This window comes from Taeniopygia guttata, chromosome 4 (genome assembly GCF_048771995.1).
Source record: "Taeniopygia guttata chromosome 4, bTaeGut7.mat, whole genome shotgun sequence".
NCBI classification, from domain to species: Eukaryota; Metazoa; Chordata; class Aves; order Passeriformes; family Estrildidae; genus Taeniopygia; species Taeniopygia guttata.
The window spans coordinates 32,734,545-32,759,260 of NC_133028.1; the positions used below are offsets into that span (position 1 = coordinate 32,734,545).

The 24,716-nt window shown below is 36.5% G+C and overlaps 1 protein-coding gene across 45 annotated transcripts in view; it reads right to left on the reverse strand.

Annotated features, from left to right (window-relative positions):
• The window catches only part of TENM3 (teneurin transmembrane protein 3), a 1,292,556-nt gene that overhangs the window by 305,372 nt on the left and 962,468 nt on the right, over positions 1 to 24,716 (reverse strand). For 44 of the 45 annotated variants that reach the window (XM_072927763.1, XM_072927759.1, XM_072927755.1 and 41 more), the window contains one exon: positions 5,341 to 5,643. In XM_072927763.1, coding sequence (XP_072783864.1) covers positions 5,341 to 5,572 — 232 coding nt within the window. In that variant the 5' untranslated portion in view covers positions 5,573 to 5,643. 45 annotated transcript variants of the gene reach the window in all.

Below are 24,716 nucleotides of genomic sequence, written 5' to 3' on the forward strand. Positions count from 1 at the left end.
GTTTAAAAACATGACCATTTAAATCCTTTCATCCTACAGCTGACATTTATAGTGACTAAAAAGTTTAAGTATTATGCTATCCAAATAACTCATTTTGGGCAGCTAGTATTTAAAACAATAGACTTTAAGTCATAATACTTTGGAATAGTACTTGTAATTAAGGCACTGGTTTCTAAGGTCTTAAAAATGTATCCTTGACAGTGTTTAATATCTTATGTAATAAAATAAAATTCTCAAACCATATATATCACTGTTTCAGGTCCCTCTTTCACTGAATGCTGATATTTTTCTAGTACCTAAATGTAATTTTCATGGGATTAGCAGTTGAACAATAGCTGTGATATACCCACATACTGTAACATACTGCATATGGCTCTACTTTTTAGCATCCAGGAATGAGCTGTCCAGCATACTGTGAAGGAAAGGAATTCTTTTTCTTTACTTATTTGGTACATTTGCCCTCTCTTCTACGTATTTAGGGCATTTAATCTAATTTAGGCACTTAAGTATTCCAGAATAGAAAAGGTATAAAACTATGCATAGGAATGGTTTCTCCAGCAAAACTAAAAGGGATAGAATGCAATTAAATTGATCTTGAGACTTGGCTGACAGTGAACTGCTCTGATTGATAAACACAGTGAAGTCACTCTAACTGCCATCCAAGAAGACCAAATAACTTTACCCGCAGTCTAAATCATATTTGACTCAAACTTTCAAAAATTAAAAAATTAACAAAACCAGCACTACCTCTTTGGGTCTTCTAATAGACAAAGGTGTCCTACAACTCAGTTTTCCAGTTTACACAGCTTGCAAACAGTGCTGTGACGATTTTTTAAGAAAATATGAACATGCACAACCCTGTACTGAATTCTGCCACCTGTGCTTGTGGGTCAACTTCTGTTCCTGTGCAAAACCTCACTGACATGATGCATGGATCTCTCTGTAGGATCACTACGCTGTTCTGCAGTTATAGAAGTCTTTGAAATGGAACAATGACTACTTGAGAGGTATTTAATAGTCCCCTCTTCCCTTTAACATGTATCCAATGGTAACTAAAACACAGTTTTTGCATGCCTGCATTTTTCTTACTAAACTAATACAAAGTTTTTCAGTTATTGTGAGTCCAGGTTTGATTCATGATCTTTTTTCAATTCTATGAATATTATTAAAATAGTACTTCAATATTTTTTTTGCAAATGCAATTTAAAAAATACTGCCTCCTTTCTGTATTTCTACTGTCCTTCCCACCCACATTGCAGTCATGCCACACTTTCAGCTATTTTTGCATAGCAGTCTCCTATGTAGTTAATATCACTTCATACAGGAAGTGGCATAAAATTTCTAAACACAGAACTTTTCTCTGTACAACAGAGAAATTGAACTTTATACTGTCAGCTTTAATCTTGAATTAAGTAAAAGACTTGGGCATAATGCAATACACAATCATAGAACCAGCTTGGAAGGGACCTTAAAAATGATCTAGCTTCAATCCCTCACCAATGGCCCTGCTCTAACTACAAGCATTTAGGTTGTTGAATCCAATTAGAGAAGTACATTTAAATCAAGTAGAGAAGCACATTTAAATCAGGCTGCTCTATATAGCTGGATACTTCAAAGTACATGAAAACAGATGTCATCTTCTTCCCTAAGACATAAACAGCAGACTATCATATCATCACAACTTTAAAGTAAAGCCTTTCATAGAGCTTCAGCTATTGTCAAGCATGAGATTAGGTATCTTCTCAAAGCAATACAAAATTGAGTGTCTTTCTTGAAACTACTTTTAAGGAAAAAAGGCTCATGGCATTCACTTATATGGCTCTTCTGTGAGGTTTATAAAGAAAGAGAAAATAAATAACTAATTTAAAAGTTCTAAAAATAGTAGGCTAAATAATCCTCATCTAAAATTTTTAAAACAAAACCAGTTTTGCAACAGGTGAAGGGGATGAAGAAAAAGAGAAGACTGCACTAGGTCTTATCTCTCATGGATGTTAACTGAAAGCAGATTGTCTAGATGTAGATAACAGAAAGTAGGTTGCCTAGATGTAGTTATGTAGTAAAAACATATATATATATTTGGGCTCATGTTTCTTTTTATGTAATTAATCTAAAACAACAGAAATTCAACTCATGAGGAAAAATATCATTAGACTGGAACAAACAATTGGCGAATCTCCTCTCCACAAGAAAAGATCTAATGGAATAAAGCTACCACTAAATAAAGCACACCTATCTCCAACAGCAGTATCCCTTTCTGAATTCCTACCACTGGATTTTGAGAAAGAGGAAGCACAAGACATGTACTGAAATAACTCAAGAAGAAGAGACAGGAAAGTTCTGATTCACTAGCAGGAAGATTTTCAGGGATTTACCCTAAAATATCAGGCATAAAAAACATACTGACATTTTAAATGTGAGTCAGCAGTGCCCTGGCAGCCAAGAGGGCCAACCCTGTCCTTCATCAGGCACAGCATGGCCAGCTGGGCAAGGGGTTGTCACTGTCCCGCTCTGCCCTGCACTGGGACAGCCTCACCTCCAGTGCTGGGGGCAGTTCTGGGTGCCACAACTCAAGAAAGGTGTTAAACTGTTGGAGAGCATCCAGAGGAGGGCAAGAGGATGTTGGAGGGCTTGAGGAGAAGCCATACTGAGGTCACTTGGTCTGCTCAGCCTGGAGAAGGGAAGGCTGAGGAGAGACCTCAGTGTACTCTACAGTTTCCTTGTGAGGTGAAGAGGAGGGGCAGGCACTGATCTCTTTTATGTGGTGATCAGCAACAGGACACAAGGGAATGGCCTGAAGCTGTGTCAGGAGTGGTTAAGCTGGGAATTAGGAAAAGATTTTTCACCCAGAGGGTGGCTGGGCACTGGAACAGGCTCCCAGGGAAGTGGTCACAGCACCAACCTGACAGAGCTCAAGAAGTGTTTGGATAAGACTCAAGCACACAGTGTGACTCCTGGGGTGTCCTCCACAAGGCCAGGAGTTGAACTCAGTGATCCTGATGGGTCACTTCCAACTCAGAAGAGTCTATAATTTTAAGGTTTTAATTCCACCACATTTAAGAGATTTGAGAATCTTGCAAAACTGCTTCAGTAACTTTCCAGCTGACACTGGAAATTTCATATTGCTTTACACAGTCAGGACAGAAAGTGAAACACTGATCATGATTAATTTTTTAAATTCATTCCCAATTAAAGATATTTATTAAAGGTTGCCCTTTTTATTTACAGAATAATTTCCTGCTGAATTAGGAGGTTGTCCATTACACTGTCAATAAAGCCATATATCTCATATTATTTCAAGGCAGAGAGGAAAAAAATAACACGGAAGCATCTTTTATATATTATTTAAAAACCTTTGAAATTACCTTGATGACCTTTTCCACAAAATACTTCCAATGCCAGAAGCTGTAAATTCTCAGTCAAAGATGAATCAATGGAATACAGTACCTGAACCAAGCCCTTTATTACCTGACCCTATCAAACCTGCAGGTAGTCCCCAAAGGGGCCAAACCGGTCTGCAGTACAGGAAGCCAACAAGCCATACAAAAATAATTGAAAGGACAATGGGGGAAATTAAATGGGCACAGAAGACAGTGCTGAGACCACTGAAGGGTGAAGAGGGTATTATCCATCCTAGACTGCCATTTGAGGCCTATAGACATGCAATTTATTGCATATTAGGTAATGTGTATTAGCTAAATACTGTGTGCTTTTCTGAAGAAAGTGAAAAGGAATAAAAGTGAAGCTCCAGTGCACCAACATATGTGACATGCCAGACCATATAACTTCTTCCAGTTTGTTATTACTATTTAAAAAATAATAATATTCTAGTCAGGCAATAGTTTATGAATTCATTAAATAAGTGGTGCTTGTTCTGGCATAATTTCAACCCTAGTACTAAGACAGCGTCTACAGTACAGATCTTAGAAAACTTTCTCTTGATTTTTACCTCATTAAAGTAATGATGTCAAGGTGACTAATGACTTAAAAACTGGAAAACGGTGATAACCTGAAGTTTCAACACATCACAGAAACCAAAAATAAACAGCAGAAAGTAGAGTAGCAGAAAGCCTCAGTTAAATGTGCATAAGTGTGCAAACACTAGTAGGCAAAGAAGTCAACACCATCTGCCCAGCTCTAATTTTAATGTAAAGTTATTCTAAATGGAACAGAGAAAAAAACATCAGTGGAAAAAATGATTTAGATATTCTAAAATTAAAACTCAGGACTGTCTCACCAGGAGTGAGATTTCTAAATCTACTCTTGTTTCCACATAAAATAGGAGATAGCTTTAAACAGAAAACTGTGTCATATGTTCACACAGCTCTTGGCCTAGCTTTATCCTTTTAGATAGCTGGGCTGAAGTACTCTACACATTTCATAATATTTTTTTTTCTCTTTATATTAAGTAGCTTAGTTGTGGAAATGTAGAAGTGTCAATTCCAGACATTACACCTTTGAATCCAAAAGTGATGCATAAGAGCTGGACCTTAATTGGAGCCAAGTTCAATCACTCAGAATCCCTGAGATCTAAAGGGACCTCTTGAGATCATCTTGTCCAAACCCTATGCTCAAGCACAGTCAACTACAGTAACGTGCAAGAGAACCATATAAAGTCAAGTTTTGAGCATCTTGATGGATATTTAGACTTATCTCTCTCCAGTCCTGAACTGAAAAACTCAACAGTGAGTTTTAGCAACCTATTACTATTTGGTTATATGTATCAGAGATAACCACTAAAAAAATAATCTAACACACCCAAACGCACAAATTGTGAACTAATTTACCTTACTCACTGAGCAGTGCTCTTTTACTGCCCTTGTAAGCTAAAATATAAAAGCACTGAGCTCATGAATTATTTTAATGCTCATCCAGACATACTATGTTTCCACAAATCTATTAATAGGGTATGGTCTTCTTGAAACACTTGTATTTATCTCTTTTTTATTAATTTTTAGCCTATTTACATTTTTAGCTATACTAGAATGGCAAACTTTTGGGCAACCTATTAATGAGCCAAATAACTGGGGGTCTATTTTTAAATTGTAAGGCCTGCATGCTTCACACTTGGCTCTGCAATATTGTCACTGATCCACTGCCCAACGCAGGCTGTTTACTTCCTGTGCGTCATATATTATTTACTCCAAAGATGGTACACAATGCTTCCCCATCTTTGTAAAACATTTACAGAGCTACAATGGAAGTGTACTACGTGTGTGGAGTATTACCAAAACTGATGGAACAGGTTTCCTTCCTGTTGGAAGGATGGAACATACCCTTCCTGCAGCAAGAATGCCTTGGAGCTAATGAATTATACACTCTGAATTCAAACATCTTGCCTACCTTGTCTGGTATACTCATCTGCTTCTCTGTGGACCAAATCTTTTACCCGGTTTCCATACAGCAACCTAGAGGAATCATGATCAAAAGCTTTCAAGGTTTCACTGGAGCTGTAAGACTTCTGAGTAGGCACTCTGCACTCCTCATTTTCTGCAGAAGAGTTTGTATAGCGACGCTCCTTGTCCCGTCTGCTCTTTGTCAGGGAGCAATAAGGCCTACGTTCCTTCACATCCATACTTCATTCCTTCTCTGTGCACATCAGTCCAGCTTATTGGGAAGTCTTCTCTACATTCAGCTTACATTCACCTATAATAAAATTAGAAAGACAACCACTGATGTGTTACAATGATCTCTAATGGCTGTAACTGATCCCTAACTGTCTGGAACAGAAAGAAAGAAAGAAAGATCTGCTCAGCAATAGGTGAGAAGCAGCTCTGTAAGACTTGCCAGAGCTCAATGCATGAGCTACCCTGATCTAAAACATTAGCAAAAAAAAAATTGTGAAAAACATCAACACAATACTACTCATTTTTGTACAACAGATTAAACGATCAAAAGCAGAGGGTGATGGAGCAGAGAACAGCCTGGAAAAATAGTAGTTTTTCATATTTACGAATGTGTTCATTGCCTAAGGTCTATCTGTTTTCTAAGTTAACCTGTTTTTTTCTTTTTCTGAGAAGCCTGCATGCTTAAATGGCAAATCTGGTTTTCTTCTGCTTGTTGGAAACTTATGGTTTTAATGTTTGGGGTTTTATACTTTTTTGCAGACTTTTAGACTTCTATAATTTTTTTTTGCAATTGCTATTCTATAGGAAATTATTCTCATCAGAGAACATGTACACATTTCACAGCAAGCTACAAAAACAATACAGGTGATGTACAGGAAGGTTTATCCAAGCCAGTATATTTTATGCAAGCTGTGCTAGAAGGCAAGAAAATATTTGATTTGCAAATGACAGTCAAAAATAGTTTTTTTTTTTCCCTCAAGTTTTAAAGTAATATTACACTAAGAATCATATTACTATTACTATTTATTTTGCTTTAATATTTCATTCATGTGCTTTCAAAACAAGACTTCTCAGTTTTCAAAACAAGACATCTCAGTTTAATTTCTTGGGTCCTGCACCCTCAACCAAAATATCTACATTTCTGACAGAAAAAAAGCCTGGAAATTTCAGTTTTGTTCTTTAAACAGAAGTGCTAAAATAAAGTTAAGAATATAATTTTTGTCTTTAAATGGCTGAGAAGCATATGCATATCACACAGCAACACATATCACACAGCAACAGCAAACTCCATTTGCACTCTTTTCAGCAAAAATAAGGTTGCTTTACAACTCTTCACTTATTTAAACACTTAATATCAAACTAATTAGTTGTCACTCCTTAAAATATTTTTAGAGAGTATTTAATTTGCTACAGAGCCATACTTCAAGTTTGTGAACGAGAGAGAGTCCTTTATCATTTTGTTTTGCAATTTTCCAGAAAGGTTTTTGCATTTCTTGGCCTATGTGAAGTGCAGTTTAGACTTGAGAATAAAGCTCCAAATACTTCCATTTAAGGAAATAATCTTCTTTCATATTTTCAAATTTTAAGTGGTTAACTGAAATTTTTACATGATCAAAAAAAAGAAAGTTTTACAACACAACATTTTATTGAATTGATGATGGTTTAGATGTTTGCATGCCCATGTAGCACATCTTTTTAGATCATATTAAACACTCAGATTTTAAAACATTTGATTTACTAATAAATGTAATAAATGTAATAAATTAAATAAACATTTGATTTACTAATAAATGCACTTGTCCAGGAAAAGTCAGTTTACTAGACATATTATAAACTTTGTATTTTATTAATGCTAAACTGAATTGTGATGTTTAAAAATAATTAAGAAATACACACAGGAATTCCTTTGCAGTGCAAAGCCTATTCTCCCCTTTCATCTAAGAATGTCAAAACTTTAAAGGGCCACTAATTCCTAGTGTCTTTAAACAGTACCATGGGAAAACTGACACACACTATTCACCATCATGACTATTCACCATCAAAGAAGAAATGATTTTTATTTTTATCCAAGTTTCCAAAAGCCTTTATAATGTTAAAAAAACCCCAACAAGAAACCACTAAAAATAACAACAAAATAGCACAATAAAAGCCAAACCAACAACCCAAACTCTTATTTGCACAACACATTGTTACTATACCAAGCTAAAATTCTCAAATATTTAATCTATACTGTAGCATGAAGAAATACTGATCTGCTTCCCACAGAAGTCAATGAATTCAATAAAATTTCAAAAAGCAGTTCTCTGGATTATCTAATGCCTCTCCGGGCAAAGAATCAAAAGGTTAAAAAAATACAAGCTGTTTAACAGCACCACTTTATGGAGACACTTCAGCAGTGATTATCCTGATAGAATAATGAGGACTACTGGATTATTTGTAGGCATTTTTGAAAAAAAAAATCAAAACAAACAACAAAACAAACCTTTTAGGTTTTAAGAACATGATCTTTTTAAATCTGGCATTATACAAATCACCTGTTTATTTTCAGTAGCCTTTAACTTTAAAAATTAATAGTATCTTTTAGCAAGTCTTAGGAAACAACATCCTCAGGCTTGTGTCTGAATTTATTTCATCAGTGAATTAATACACATATCTAATAGAAGACAGAATAAAAGCTATCTTAAAGAACTGTCTACAAATAAATGTTCTTTACTGTGATCAGATAACAAGCAGAAAGGGAGAACACAAACATATTTGCAGAACACAGAAACAAATATCATAATTAATGTTTAAGTAGGGTAAGTCAGCAGTGACAAGTCAAACAAAAGGAGAATTGCAAATGGCTTTACTACATCTTTACTTGAATCATTGATACATTATGAATCACCCCTTCTTCTTCCCTAGAAAACACTTCTCATACCCAAATGAGAGAAATATTTTCAATTATTGAGAAAATTATTTTAATAAAAAAACAAACTGTCATTTACTACATCTACTCAGCCCCTTTCTCTGAAAGATCACTACTAAAATACTAACAAGATTTCCCATTCACATCTTCACAGATTTAAATTAACCACTGCTGCACAGATTTGATCATATTTCCTTTTTTTCTTCTCTTCTGTTTCATATAATATTAAAGCTGCATCTCAGGGTCTTGGTGGGGATAAACAAATGCACAGCAACTAATTTAAAAAATCAGATGAAAATCTTAAACCAAGGACAATTAAATTTATTTTGAGATTTATTATAAAACACTTGCTTTCATCTGCAAAGAATTTTTGCCCATATGTCAATATTTATGGTCTATCAGGTTGCTTCACCCCAGCTAAATGAAGTCATTTACACAGAGCAATATTTACAAAGCTATTGAACTACTAACACTCACAAAGGGATGTCAGTTCAGCTCTGCTATATGCTGCATGTGTTATATTGCAATGCTAACATGAAACAGCCTGCATGGACTGCAGAAAATAAAAAAAAATTTCACTGGTGCATGCCACTACTTCAAGTTTCTGTGCAATACTTTTGAAAGTATAAAAACTGAGGATGCTCGTGTGTGTTGCTGAGCATTGGGATCTCCCATGACCTCCTCAGTGATCTCTGCAGCGTTAGGGGCTCCTGGCTGAATTCCACAGGAGGGTGTTCACTGATCACCAGGCTGACATGTCAGCTCTCATACAGTCACACTCAGCCCATTTCTCAACACAGTTTAGCTGATTGCACACTCAGAATCGACTTTCCAGTCTCACGCCAAATTTTAAAAACAGCTTGAAACCATAATGAGGAGATGGCCATTTTAAAAATAATATTTAAATATTTCTTTCAACTTAATTTAGAAGGAGAGAAGAAGCAGAGAAATAATTCTTGTTGTGATCAGGTCATTGGGATCAAAGAGTCCTTGTGTGTCAGGCTACATTGTTGACCTCTGCCATCATTAACACCTTTAGCACAAAAAATATTTAATTATCAAGTCTGGTAAGTTATGTGCAATTAATAATTAAAACAAATAAGCAATCAAAACTCCTCCTTTTACTTTAAGTGTTGTAAAGACACCAAGTGCAAACACTACAACTGAGCACAAGGCATGTTCACACACAAGTGTCAAAGCTACCACAGGAGCTTCAATGACTGATGTCTCAGACACAGACAAAGTTGGCTGATGTCTGTTACAAGTTTTACACTGCATTTAAAATTTATCAGGACAGCCTTCATCAGTTTCTCTTAGTCATCTATTGCAACATAAAATAAAGTCAAGGTAGTGAAAAACAAACAAAAAACCCAACCAAAAACCAACCCACAGTTACTTAACTCTTTTCAAGAAAAAGCACTTGATACTTAAGTACACTGTGACACAGAAAAGTACTACAGACATATTTAAATTGGTAAGATATAAAAAAAGACATTAAGGTCACGCTACAGAGTTATCCAAAACATCCAGGTACAACTTTAGCATGCCTGCAGGCATTTAAATGTTACAGAAAATGATTGCATTTCATTCAACACCTTGAACTCCGAGTTCCTCAAAGGGTTGTTGCAGTTTGGCAGCAGGATGGCAATCATGCCCAAGGTACAGAGTGCTCCCTCCCCATCTTTCACTTGGAGAAACTTCTCACAGCATTAAACATGAGTCAATGAACATCAATGTACCTAAGAAACCTAAATATATCTCAGTATTTTATGTCCTTTAATATCTAAAAATCTACAGAAACATGAAGGAGTAAACAGGTAAGAAGTAAAATGTGTTTGTTGCCAAAATGACAAGATAATTGTATAAAAAAGATTATGTCACTGCTTGGATTGATTATGGATCTACTATAGTCCCTTTCAACATCTATATCCATTTTAGACATCTCTAAATATACAAAGCAAAACTGGAATTAGTTCCAAGAATAATGAGAGTCATTAATATATAAAGAGCTGGAATAGAAAATCTTCAAAAATTGAGAGATAAAATTTGTACATTTCTCTGTTACAGAAGAACAGTAAGACTGTTTGAAATAAAAGGAACACAAACTCTTCCTCAGTCTCAAGGAGAAGCAGCAGCAAGGAAAGCAGCATGTTGTTGGAGCGCAGCTCTTCTTCCCTCCCCGAGGCCAGGAAAGTTGAGAGATGGAAGGAACTTACATCTTACATATCACAAATGTCCCTCCCAACATCTCAATCTGAAAACTTAGACATTCCAAAGAATCATAGTATTCCCAGCTGCAGAGACCTACATTATTATTGAATTATTGTTATTTTTGTTATTAATTACCATTATAAAAAATGAAGAGTTATTGATCCTTCCACATTGACTCCTAGGTGAAAACACAGTCTGACCACTTGCTTAGATGGAGACCAAATCTGCTTTCATGATTCCACATAAACTCAAGCAGTACAAGAACCCTAAGATTTCTGGGAAAAGTAGCAGACTTGAGCTTCTGTCTGGAATAAGAGCAGAGGCTTTTACAGGCTGCAAGCTAAGACAGTGCCTATTCTCAGCATTGACAACAGCTGCTGAAAATAGCATCTAAGCGCTGTTCAACAGATACATGTCTGCAAGTGCCATTATTTTAATTTAATAATAATTTCCTTTGTACCTGTAATTGTTGACCAGGTTAAATGAGTGTAAGTATTAAATTAGTTACAAATTGGACTAAGTATAGTATTTCACAGCCTCTTAATAGCAGAAAAACAAAGCAAAATTCAACTGATATATGTTAACAGGTATATTAAAAACTTAGGACAATACGCAAAAATTAAGAAAATCTTCTGTCCACAAAAAAAACCTTCACAATTCGCACAACTAATCACCCATAAAACCTATTACAAACAAATACTAAGAAAAACTCAAAAAGCATAAAAGAGTGATGAAATTTCCACTTCAATGGCTGATAAAGTGAGATATGTCAGAAATCAACTGAGCTGGAAAAATGACACTTTGAAGAGGTGCTTAGGATGATCTGTAGCCATGGTGTGCCATTAGTCAAACTGATGACTCTTAATACATGAACATTTCAGGTCATCATATCTAGAAACTCACTTCTTAATATAAAAAGTCTGTCTTCCAGCATAGAAATTAGACAGAATGTATCCCAAGTCAGCCTTCCTAAGAGGGAGTGAGAAACAGCCTGTCAGACAGTTCACAAACTAAAATTTAAAAGAACCCTCCTGAAGTCACCAACTAACCCTACATTTTAGAATCAAATTAAAAACAAACAAACAAAAACTCATAGCAAAAAAAAAAAAAACCTAACAAAAACACACATGCAAAAAACAGAGTAATAAGTAAGACAAGTAAAATTATTTCGTGTTTTTCTACATCAGCCAGGGGAACAGAACACTCATATCTACTATCACAACAGGATGTAATGTTAATATAAAAGTTACTTTATACAGTCTATCTAAAAATCTTAACTACATTAGAGACAGAATAAACAACAAATAAATGTACTCTATGTTCATTACGGAAGTTTCTTGCAATAAGAGTCAGGAAAACCAACAAGATAAAGAGTTTTGCAGCATCTTGGTTAGTCACATACATTGATGATTGTATAACAAAATTGGAGACATTAATTAAAATTTAAATCCTTTCCCTCATATAGGCAGAAAGATGTAATGATGGAGCCAAGGGAGGACTTCTCAGGATTGCATTTTCCTGGTAGGATATGAGGACATAGAACAGCATTTGAGATGGAGCTACAGCTATTTCTGCATTCCAGGAGCCTCTCCACAGCAAGGCTACAAACCTTAAGACAAAACTGGAAATAACCCCAAGCTGGCCACACAGATGCAACCTGGGCTGTGTGCTGGTTATTAAGTCACCGAGCAGAAAATCTGGAGATTGCAAGGAAAAAGAGCTGAGACACTGAACCAACTGGAACAGACTCTTCAGAGGAATTCAGACCAGGGTTACCCTGACAGCTTCAATTCCTCCTTTGGAGGGACTATCATTAACCTTGATCTTGAGAAGAAGCATCTACCACTAATTTGGGGAATTTGTATAAAAAGTGTGTTATTTCAAGGGCTGAAAGAGCTACGTGAGAACTGACCCTAACAATATAGTGTGCTCCTTTAGTAAAAAAGAGGATGAGAACATGTGATGAAAAGACAGAGGGAAAGGAGGTTAAGTGAGCAGAAATGCCGTGATGTGAAGAAAAAATGAATAACAAAACAAGCTCAAGACACAAAGAGAAGAAAGAAGCACTCATAGCACTCATTATGGCACCACTGGGGAAGACAAGCGACACAGCAAACCTGGCAAGAGAAAGAGTTTAAGAGAAAAAAAACAAGAGAACAAAGAAAACTTCAGAAGGTAAGGGCTTTGTGGCTCATTTACTTCAGCACAGAGTAGAGTCAGCACTGGGCAATTCATTACTCAGCAGCAACTAATAAGGCCCAAGAACTTCCCTCTACTCCTTTAAACTTGAAAATCATCCTTTGTGCCATCATCTCCTTCCCTTCTCATCTTTTATACACTCTTTTTCCATCACTGTGCTCTTACTCAACCTATTATAATGGTATCCTAATATATGCAAGCATAATTCATTCTTGAATCATGTCTCCCAAATCTACTTTTGCACCTGCTCAGAGCTCTTCCACAGAGTCCTTTTTTTGTTGTGGAACAAATATACAGAAATTGAGAGATTTTTCAAAACTAAAACAAGTGGAACAGAGACTCTGACACAAGAACAACATACAACAAACCATGAACATCAGCAAAGGTGCTACAGTCCCTGTGCCCCCAAGCAGGGAGCACAGCACAGACATTTCTGTATTTCTGTTCGGAGAACAAAGCTATCAGTATGTCAGCTTCACCATCTGAAGAGGCTGTCAATCATTCAAGCCTCCCTTCAAAAACTCAGAGTTAATTTCAAACAATTTGACAGTAGTGAGGTTTCAAAAACAATACATCTCTCAAGTCACTATAAGGGAAATGAAGTATATTACATGTGACATGCAAGAGCTGGGCATACAGTCACAAGGCTGAGCTGAAAATATTACTGTGAAGGTGTCTGGAAATGAAAGGAGAAACTGAGGAAACTGTAACAAGGATGTCATTGCAGACACATGGGAGAGGGAAGAAAAAAGTGTAGGTGCTGAAGCTATTGCTTTGGTTGCATGACACAGGATACACAGGCAGCATCACCCTTGGTTTCCAAGTTAAGCTTCTCATAGTGAAAACTGAAATTTCACATAAACAGGAGTCATTCACAAGATTTTCCTTTCCATTATGATCTGACAGGTAATAAGATTTTTCAGTCCCAGTCTCATTATAATGAGGATACTGTTGCAGCCTGGTAACCTGGAGAATTATTTAGTGACTCATCTCTATAAAGAATGATGTGTAAGATTTTTAAGGCATACTGACAATTGTTTTAGTGCTCAAGAACTCTGTTTTGTTCAAAGTTATCCCCTTGCTCCCATGACTGACTTTCTCAAATAGCAACAAATCAAAACCACAGAGATACAAACAACAAAATTCCCAAACATGATGAAAAATCCCCACAGAAACGAGTACTCTATATTTATACTGTAACAACATTCACTTAGTACTCCTAATACGGTAGTGTAAAATCTTATTTACAAATGCCACCATAAGACGTAGTAAAGTACTGCTCAACTTGATTATATTCACATTAGCAAGGCCTATTGCTGTATTTAACTATCCTATCTATTCAGATGGTATCAGCTGTCATGTGTTCCTCTGTACTCCCCAGGTTCCTGCTTCCCTCTCTGCACAAGCTGTGTCCTCTTGTCACAACCTCTAATTGTCTCTTCTTTAGCACAATCCAACATCAGCAGACAGTAAAGGCTGGAGGTTGTTTGCCCTGCTGGATCACTTCCTTTCTGTAATCCCTGTTCTAACTCTTTCAAAGCATCCCTTTCATTGCATCAGATTTTTAGCCTTACCTTAAAGGTCATACAAAAACTTTTTGTCCTGTAATCACCCCATTCCACTCTTACCTCCAAGGTTTTGTCTCCAGTTTCAACAGAACTAAGACTTTGATTAGGGCAAACAAAAGGATAATGCAGTTTTTAAATCAGTTCTTTGGCTAACTATGTGAAATACAAAATTTCCCACAAAATTAGCAATTGTGTTCAAAGGAGCACATTGCCTACTCTGGCACGACCCTACCTGACTACCAACCAAGACCCTCTCTACTACTTAACTACTTAAAGAACAATTAACTCTTAATAACTCAAAGCCTCCTTCAGGAAGCTGGGGAAGTAGGACAAAGAAACTCCTCCTGCTGCCCCCCTCCTTCCCTGGTCTGTGTTACCTATAGGTAAGGCACCTGGCTGTGCTTCCACATGCTGCCAAATTTCAGCATAGAGATGAAGCTGACTTACTGCTGGAGAGCCCAGTGACAGCACCTGCACTCACATGTCAGAGAACCAAGTCTCAACTTTAAAATATGCTTCATTGCCAAATTATTCCAGTTTTGCAAAACCAGCACAACCTTATACAGGACGTATTGAGCACCTGCATATTACGCTTTGGAGGAAGTTATTTCTTTAAATTCTTTAAATTACCACTTCATATAATATTCAGTATATTTCAGTACACACATTGATTAAAAATCCTCCTAATTAAAGTAACAATCTACTTCAGCAACAGATCTGAAGGTGACCTTTTAAGAATGGGCTATTTCTGTCATTAACAACATAAATGAAAATTTGGTCTCCAAACGCATGCACAATTAACTGTAACTGAATAATTAAAATAACTCCCAATTATCAACTAAGTCTTTTCAGACCCAAATAGGGGTTTGTAGAGCAGTTCCACAGCTCATTCACACTAGAATTAACAATATGTAACTGTATTTCTCATCAAGTAAGTTTAACAAGCAGAGGTGCAAGCCGAAGCCAGAAATACTGGAGGGCTCCACTCATTTACAGGACACAGAAGGCACAAGCAGAAGAAGGAAGAGAATCTTTCCTATGGTGACAGTCAAGATGCCTCAGACAAGTCCATATGGGTGGATGAGCAGGTAGTTTAATTTCTAACCTCTTTCAAATATTTCTAATTCCTTTTTAATATGAAAGACAAAGTGAAACATCCACTTTTTGCATGGCCTTATACTAAATATGAAAGTACTTGTGACTTTCTTATTCCATATTTAAAGGCAAAAACATCAGTTCCAGTATAGGCACTTCCAAGCATTAACTTTTTGCTGAATTGTCTAGATACTTGAGAAAGTTTTGTGGAAACTTTTGTGGATCACTTTTGTGGAAAAGAGATCATGAGCTCCATGACAAGATAGGGTCTAGAAACTTTCTTGATGCAGTAGAGGGGCTCATGACCCTCCTAAAGTGAAGAACTCCAAAATAGTAAGAAATCCAAGGTAAAATAACTACATAAGCTATGTTCAGATGAATTTATAAAAATAAAAAAATTGATTCTGAAGGGGGGTCCAGGACTGAAGAAATGCAGGCATTAGAAAAGAAGGAAACCCCTTACACCTGCACGCGAACTTGGTGGCACCAAAATCTTGTCTTTGTATTTGCACAGCTCAAGAACACGCTTAAATAGGCAGTACTGAGAGATCTGGTCTGTACTGAAAAATTCTGGCAGCACAGTTGAATTTACTAGAAGTCATAGCTTAAGCTAGCAATATCTATTGTGCAGATGCAGCGATGCTGACAGAAGAGTGCACTTTTAAAACCACTGATGTAGATAAGCTCTGAGACTGGAGCCATTCTGATTAATATCATAGGCTCTTAACGCACCCAGGTGAAAGGATGAGCACACCCAGCAGGGTGAATAAAGGGGTTCAGACTGCTCAGCTATAATTTCTGGACATACTCATCTTCTGGGGAGGGCTCATTCAGTTGAGAACAATGAATGTGCTACATACACCACACCTTCGATTGATACCCAGACTGCCAGGTAGGATTAATAATACAATTTTTTGTTGAAGTTAATTGAGGCTTCCAAGAAGCAGGCTTCAGAAAGAAAAACATTTAACAGAGGTCCTTTGCTGGTACTGGGAGAGTTTGTCTTTCATATGGGGGAAAAGAAGAGATAAAGGAAATCTTAATATTTATTTTTGTCAGTTGAGGCCTCCAAATAACTCCACAGAAGTATATGTAATCAAAGAATTCTTCCATACAATTAGCAAGCAGTACAAACAAAATCCAGAGAAAAGACCACAGATGTAAATGAGAAAGACAGACTTCTACAGAGAGTTTGAAATGTACTGATGGAGACTAAAGCAAAGAAGGTACAAGAGAGATTGGAAAGTTAAGAGATACTTTATAGCTCTTTAGAATAATTAGACAGATACCCATCAAAACTTATCCCATTTGCAGCTCTTACTTAATGCCTAAAAAGCTTAATTGAACATTACAAAGCTAGTGAAATGTGCATGTGCACATATATGTACATATAAAGATAGATGTTTAATATATATGAATAAAAACCACAATGAAAGAGCAATGCCATGGGAAAAGTATTGTTAGTAGTACTCCTCTCCTAAATGTAAAGTAACAAAGCCCACTATGTAGCTAACCTAATTCAAGACAGCTTGGGAAGTGTAGGTACCTAATCTAACTCCCCTTTGCTTTCAGCAACTGTATATTCCAAACCACCAAGATGCTGATAAATTGTCTCTTTACGAACTTATGGTAAAAGTGACCAAATCAAGACCACCAGGGAGCAAGACCACACAAGGCAGGAATGTTCCTACACCTGTGTAAGTTAAGTTTTTCAGTAGTTACTCTTCTGTCTCCCCTGAAGAATAAAGAAGATCCTCCCCATCAAAAAAAAAAAAAATAATGCAAAGAAATTTTCAAATATAGGTTACAAAACCATTAGTAAAATGTGCAAAATACCACAGAGGAGAAAAATTCTACGCTGGTTTTGGACTTTGAAGCTAGAAAAACATAAAATTAATTGCTTCCAAATTCCTTTTATCTATTTAGTCAACTAAAATAAAATTTATTACAGGAACAAAACCAGCATCACTAAAAATTGTGAAATGTTGATAATTATGTATTGCTCTGTTTTTCCTTACCTGTTATTCCCTCAGGGCTAGGTTCCTCTGTACCTAAGGCTTAGAAGCTTTTGGCAAAGGTGCCAGATTTATCAGGGGCTGCTGCCTGAGAAATACTATTAGCAAGTCAAAAACATTGCTGTGACTCTGCATCTTCCATCTCCTGTTTAAAGCATTTATTTACTTTTCACAAAAACGTGGCATGATCAGCAAAACCACTATGTGCTGGTATATGACTCTGATTTAAGAGCACTCACTGTCCTGCAGAATTGTTAAATTAGAGATTGTACCACAGCGACTCAGTAACAGGTACAATATAAAAAAGTAATGAGGTAGCACCTTGCCTCACCAGGATATCAGTCCTGAACACTTGCACAGACCAGCTCAGTCCCTGCCATGCTTGAGACAGGACACAATGCAGTTTCCTTAGAAAGCAGTCTGTCAGTCTCAATTTCTGAATTCAATTGAATTTCTGAATGCCTTATCCATAAATCATGAAGCAGTTTGGCTTTGTGAAACAAGACATAGTTCAGAGTCACAAAGTACCATTTTCCAGAACCCCGGTGATAAAATTCTAGAATCTGGGTCTTCATGTAACCAGAGGGGGAAAAAAGGCTTGGGAGTCTTTTGAGGGAGTCTGTGCTCTCCCTACAGACTGAAGACGAGACAAACTGAGTTTGGCAGATGCTTACAAGAAATTCAGTTTAAAACTTATTTAAAATTAAAGAAATAAAATAAACAAGAAAAGCTGTTATTTTTAAAAAGCACAGAGGAACAACAGCAACTATAATAGCCATCTCTTCCCGTCTCTCTCCCTTGCAGATGCTCTCATTCAAACCCTCATCCAAGATGACCAACCCTGGATCCTGGCGCTCTGCAGCCCAATGGGCCTGAGCACCCCTGGGACAATCCCACCCCTCTCCTGCTGAACCTGGTGCAGCTCACAGGATGGTTCTGAGGCTGGGGCAGCAACAAGGAAGGGTTTACAGGCAGTACAGCATTAGCTTATTGCTTGTATCTTCTTTGCTTTAGCATGAAAAAAAAACCTTCTTAGCCAGATTTTATTAAGTTTCTGACCTGCAGCTATGACTTCAGACAGTCTGTTTTGAGTGCATTTGGTAGTGTTGACCGACACAGTTCTCTCAGACAGAAAATACAAGACAGATGCTCATTATTTCAGAAAGCTTTAATCTAATTTTATTTCTATATATGAAGTAGCATAATAAATAGGATTCTTGTCAATGCTGGTGAGAGGCCAGAGGCTTTGCACTGACTGGACAGCACAGGGTCTCAAGAGCTGTCTGGCCTTGTCTTCACCTGCCTGGTTTTAACAGTTGCCAGGTGGTTGAGCAATTATTGCCTGACCTGACCCTCAAAACACAGAGGGAACGTCTGACACCCTGTAGCAGTCACTGGGTAACAGGAGGAGCCCTTTGTGCCACCTGAGACTGGGGAAGGCTTTGAAGCAAAGCTTAAAATGAAGCAGGCTGCAATAAAGCATATAAAACTAGTCCTAAGTGGACCAACATCAAGATGCCAGACCCACTGTGAACACCGTGCTCTCTGTAGTGGAAGGCACAGAATTCTGGTGACTTCATGGAAACACCTCTCCCCCTGCCATTTTATTTCCACCCTCACAACCCAGAGGAACAATTAACACGAAAAATGGCAGGCACTTGGAAGTCCTGTTTAAAACTCTTAAATGTATTATTACAGATACTTATATGTTTTTATATATTCTATGGAGTGTAAAAATGTTGAAATATTAACTGAACCACTAGGAAAGTCTCAGTTCATTATCTATGGCATGTGCCTTTTAAGTTAAGAAGGTTCAGAATGTATCTACAAAGAGCACTTTCCCATCCACGAGGAACAGTTTTTAAAAGTAAAGAGAGAACTGTAAAAGCTTTGAAAGATTTTTAAAAACTTGGCTTCCTGAAAGGTGCAGCCATTAACTTTCCAGTCCCTTTTCACTGCTTTTCCCCTACTTTTTCCATATGCAAAACCTTTGTCTTTGGGAGCTCACACTAGATAGTAGCAGTGATAGATGCAGCCACACAAGCTCTCATTTGGACAATAGCATCTGACTGGTGAGTAATGTGTTATAGGACACTAATGACATGATAAACCATGGCATAATTATTACACACTGCATCCAAGTCCCTACTTTCCAGTTTTATAGTAATAAGCATTAATAGATTACAGAATTTAAAAAGAAGAAACTTTAGAGAATACGGTACGAAATTTGACCTGCTGAAACAAAACAACTTTAAAGACTGTATCATTAGAAGCTAACAATTTTGAGGAAGCTATAAACAGTCTGTATTTTAGGCAGGCAAAACTATTAATAAGATCAAGAAAAGGCCTACCTTCCACCACATATCAGTTATACCCAAGACAATCTTACTATCTTTGTTTCAAGTTCATTTTGCTACTGTGGATATTAAATTATTTGTTTATATAAATAGGTAACATATATCTAGTAGTTACATTATGGGTCAAAAGGTCTGTTCTATTACTAACACTAAGCAACTCATTGGGATTACTCACTGAAATAGCAAACCCTTTTCACAGACACTCTTTGTTCCATTACTGTGCAAAACCTGTAATTAATATTAACCTTTATCTTAACACTGATCCTTAAAAAATTCAGAAGAAAATATTCTCTTTCTCGATTCTTTGGAAGAAAATGTTGTTTCTCCCACAGATCTTAAATACACACATTTCCAGAGACTGTTTTGTGAAATGAATCATTTGATGAGCTTCAGAATAAGGAACTTAGCAAAATACTCAAACCTGTCTCCATAGTCTGCTGCTGCCACCATTACTAACGATTATAAGCTTCCAGTACTGTGAATAATTCAGAAACTCATCTGTTCCATTCAGTGTAAAGACAATGTTGAAAGAAAAAGGTCACTTTTTTCCCTCTTCCAACCACTGACTTATGTATCCCAGCCCTGGTCTGATCGCATGATACACCCAGTGTTTGACATGCATCCCCTGACAGCTTCTTAGCAGCAGTTATTCTGTTTAGCTTCGACTCCAGAAATAACAGGAGCACAAAGGACTGACAAGTTTCAGCACTTACACACAGAGTAGCAGCACTCACGTTTGCAGTAGCTATTTCAGATATTTGATGTCCAGTAAGCCTAATGCTTAATTACAAAATAGACAGATGCCAGCATATGTATTGTAACCAGGCAATCTGGTACTGATGAACAGAAGCAGTGCTACTTGATAAACGTTTCTTAAACAAAAGTATGAGCAGTATAATCACCTCTTTCCCAAAGACTAACACTTGAAAACTCACTGCTCCAACCTTTTTTTGAAAAGGCTTTAAATTCAGTTCTACTTCCTCTTTAATCTTGTGATTAACGAGGATATGGAAGGTTGTCAATTTATACACATACAATATGCAGTTTTATTTGAAAATTATATCTGTCAGAGTAAGACGCACTCATGCAACATAGCATTTAAGGGATTAATTACTGTTTATTTGAAACTTCTCCTCCCTTCACTTAAATAACCTTTATTTCTCAAGCAAGCTTATTTTAAATACATACACAAAGGATATTATAAGAATATTTCATATTTCAAAAAAGACGAGCTAAAAATCTGACATTGTATTGAATGCATCCACATGCACTGACCCACAAGTTTGTGTTTAACCATGAGAAAAACTAGAGTATCCTTTGACCCTAAGCATTTTTGCCCATCTCTTTCATTCTGTTCTTCCTCTGACTGAAATCAACTCAATTGTCAAGGGAGATGACCACCTAAAGGCAAAGGAAAGATTATGACATTGTCCTTCTTAAATAAAAAGTGAAACCCATCAAAACCCCAAACACTCTCTGCAGGGAACAAACTAACCTACTCCACAAATCCTTAGTGTTCAAATAAGGTCTAGCAGGCCATGGCTTGTTACCTGACATCTTTCCCCCATTTCCTTCTTCCTCAGAAAATAACTTTAGATACATCACAATGTCAAATTTGGTCTCCTGGTTTTGCTGAAGGACTTTTCAATGTCTTCATTATTGAGATCAATGAACTGCTCTCTCAGGCTTCAGCAGAAAGAAGAGTAGCACTCCATCCTGAACATGTTAATCTTTGTCCCAAGTGTCCTTCTCTAGGAATCACCTCCCCTAAACATGGTTAAAAATCATCAAACTCACAAAAATTAAAAAAAAAAAAAACAACCCAACAAACAAACCCTCCCCCTGTGTTTGCAGTTACTTATAAATTTTGTTTTAATACTTTCTTGAGAGAAAATACCAAGAATAGGTATTTGTCATTCTGAAAGCAGGACAAAGCCTCTGTTTCTAATTTAAAATATCCCTATATATCTCAAGTCTCTACAGACTATCACAAGCATGCCAAAGAGTCAAAAGTGGTTATAAACTTCCCACCTTACAAATGCTGTATGTCTGCTATCTTCCCATTGCAAACATCCTGTGCAAAACAGAGTAATCCAGACAATCATAAAGCAGTTCTTGATCATTTTTATGGTCATCTCAGCATCTCTCCAAAAAAAAAAAAAAAAATTGCATCACTACCACGTGAAGTTTTGGATTATGTCAGGTACTAAAAGATTCTAATAAACATGCAAGCTCCTTTTCACAACTCTAGGAAAACAAGACATTCTTTTTTGTCTGCTAAAGAGAGCAATTCAAATACCTATTCTATTCTTTTAGTAGAATCTACATATCCATTAATTCTAAATGATGCAGCAATTTTAAGAAATGGAATTTTTTTTCCCTTCAGACAGGCATCCTCTTCCTGAACATCCTACATACAGAGAGAATACTGGGGACTGTTAGGCTGTTCTCCTACCAATTAACAGAGCAGCTACTGCACCTGCAAATGGGAATCAGATGAGCTGCTGATCACAAAAGCAGCTGCAGGCTCTCCTTTGCCACACAATCTGCAGAATCATACAATCACTCAGGTTGGAGAAAACCTCTATGATCGTTGAGTCCAAAGTCAAGTCCACAATAAAAACGTGCCCCCAAGTGTCACATCTGCATTATTTAAAATACCTCCAGGGATTGTGACTCAACCTGAGCAGCTTCTTCCAGTTCTTGACAACCCTTTTGGTAAATTATTTGTCCTAATACCCAAGCTAAACACTCCCAGCACTACTTAAAACTTGAAACTGTTGATTCTCATCTTCAACAAATACTTCAGCCCTAGAAGCCAGCCTGCCTCTTCAGGACAAAATACTTCCCCCAAAGGCCATGACAGACTAAGATGACCAGTATATAGAAGATATACCTAGAAATTCATACCATAAGTTCAACAAATTACTGCAGCTATTGAGCTTTTCTAAACAACAAAAAAGATGATAAAACTAAAGACAAAAAAAAATATATAAAGCTCAATATAGACTATATTCAACTCATCATTAGGCACAGCAACTCCTATTTAGACCAAAACTTTTAACTAAGATACTGAAATTACTCTCTTATTTTGTGTTTTGTCTCAAGGCAATAACATCACTGTGCTCTGTAAAATTGCTGTTGATTTTCCATGTTGGAAAGGAAGTCAAAAGTTTGAGTTTCCTACACTTCTGCTGGTAAAGAGTTAAAGAAACCTGAGCAGCAGATCAAAAAAGATAATTCATTCAAGGCAATTAATTCAAATTAATTTATACAATTAGGTTTACCTGCCCAATTCAAATCTCTGCCCTCTGGGCTGCTGTGATGAACACAGACAACCAGTGCTTAGGAACATGGATTTTTTTTTTTTTTCTGGAATTGCTTACCAGCTGTAATCTTCAAGGCATAACATATTGAAAAGGAAGGCAAACAAAAATGGAGAGCTAAGAATTTATCGTCAGCTGTAAACAAGAAATACCAACTGCTATAATGACAGCCATGTACAATACATTTATTGTGTCATATGCTGCACAACAAGTGCCAATGTGAATTACACCAAGAAAAAAAAAATCATTAAATATTTCTAAATTGTTGTTAAAACACAGCCAGAGCATACAACAGAAGCATTCATGTAAGACACTATCAGTTTCTATAAATTTTTAAGTTTTTTGTATTTAAATTATTGCCTGATTGCGAGAAACCTCTAGGAAAGATATATACAACTGTCTGTAGGAAATCAAACCAATTAAATCCTCTCAGTTTCAGGTTCATTCCTAAGTATAGAAGTAACATGAAAACACTGATGAATGATGGAAAATACCTACATGAAAGTTTTGCACTGTTAATTGCTCTAAAGTTTGTAAGCTCTGTGAATGTGTTATCAACATAAAGTCTTAAAAATGTATTTGTTATTTATGAGATTTCCATTTTCTCCTCCTAATATGTTCATACTGTGAATTGTGTGCTAAAAACCGGAAGAATTTCCAAAAATTCATCGCTTGCTTCTTCCACTAAGATCATTAAACATTACTGGTAGCAGTAAAAAACACTGTTCATTAATTTTTATTGGAGGGTGGAGGAGGGAGGAAGAGGGTACTAGGGTCCAGACTCAGAGAAAAACAAACATTAAATAAAAATGAAACCAAATGCATTTTTTTGAGTGTGTACATAGCCATATGCCACTAAACCTGCTAACACTTACATATATACTTAATCTTACTACTTTGAAGGGTCTAATGGCTGGAACAAAATTACACATACATTTTTCAAGGTCAGACACATGTGTGAGTCAGCCTATCACTATGAAAAATTTGTTTTTCTTGTTGAATGATTTACATTCCAGTATTCCAATTTTAAGTAAGCTTTGACATCACCTTAGAGTGATTAGTCAGAATCTCAGAATCTGTGATGAGTACTATAAAAACCCACTGTTTGTAACATACTGTATGGAAACTACCTATAATTACCAAAGCTGTTTCTTTCATAATTGTCTCCTATAATAATTTACAATCCACACCCAACTATGCATTTTTTACCAAAAAAATATCTTGAACAGGATTGTAGGAAAACATTCAACTGCCATAACATTTTTATACCTAGCTGCTCATGTTCATAAGGTGCTTCTCAAGAGTTTTCCAAACATATTTCTTCATGACAACAAAGCAAACCTAGTAGACAACACAGATTAGGATTTATGGCATTTTTTTTAATTTTTAGAAGTTATCTTACAAACTGCATACAGAATACATAATAGCTAGCTTATTTAGAGTAAAAAATAGTTGTCAGTGAAGCTCCACTGGTGCATGATGCTTTGAAACCCATGTTTCAAACAGAGAGAACAATCACAAATCACACCCTTCACTAAAATAAGCAATGAGTAAAGTATGACTTGAAGCACTCTCTTGGAAAAGGTGAACTATTTAAATATATAAAAATTTACCTTTATGTACCAAAAGAAGCCTTTCTCTTCCAGTCTTGGAATCTTTACTAATTTATATACCACCTTCACTGATTTTTCT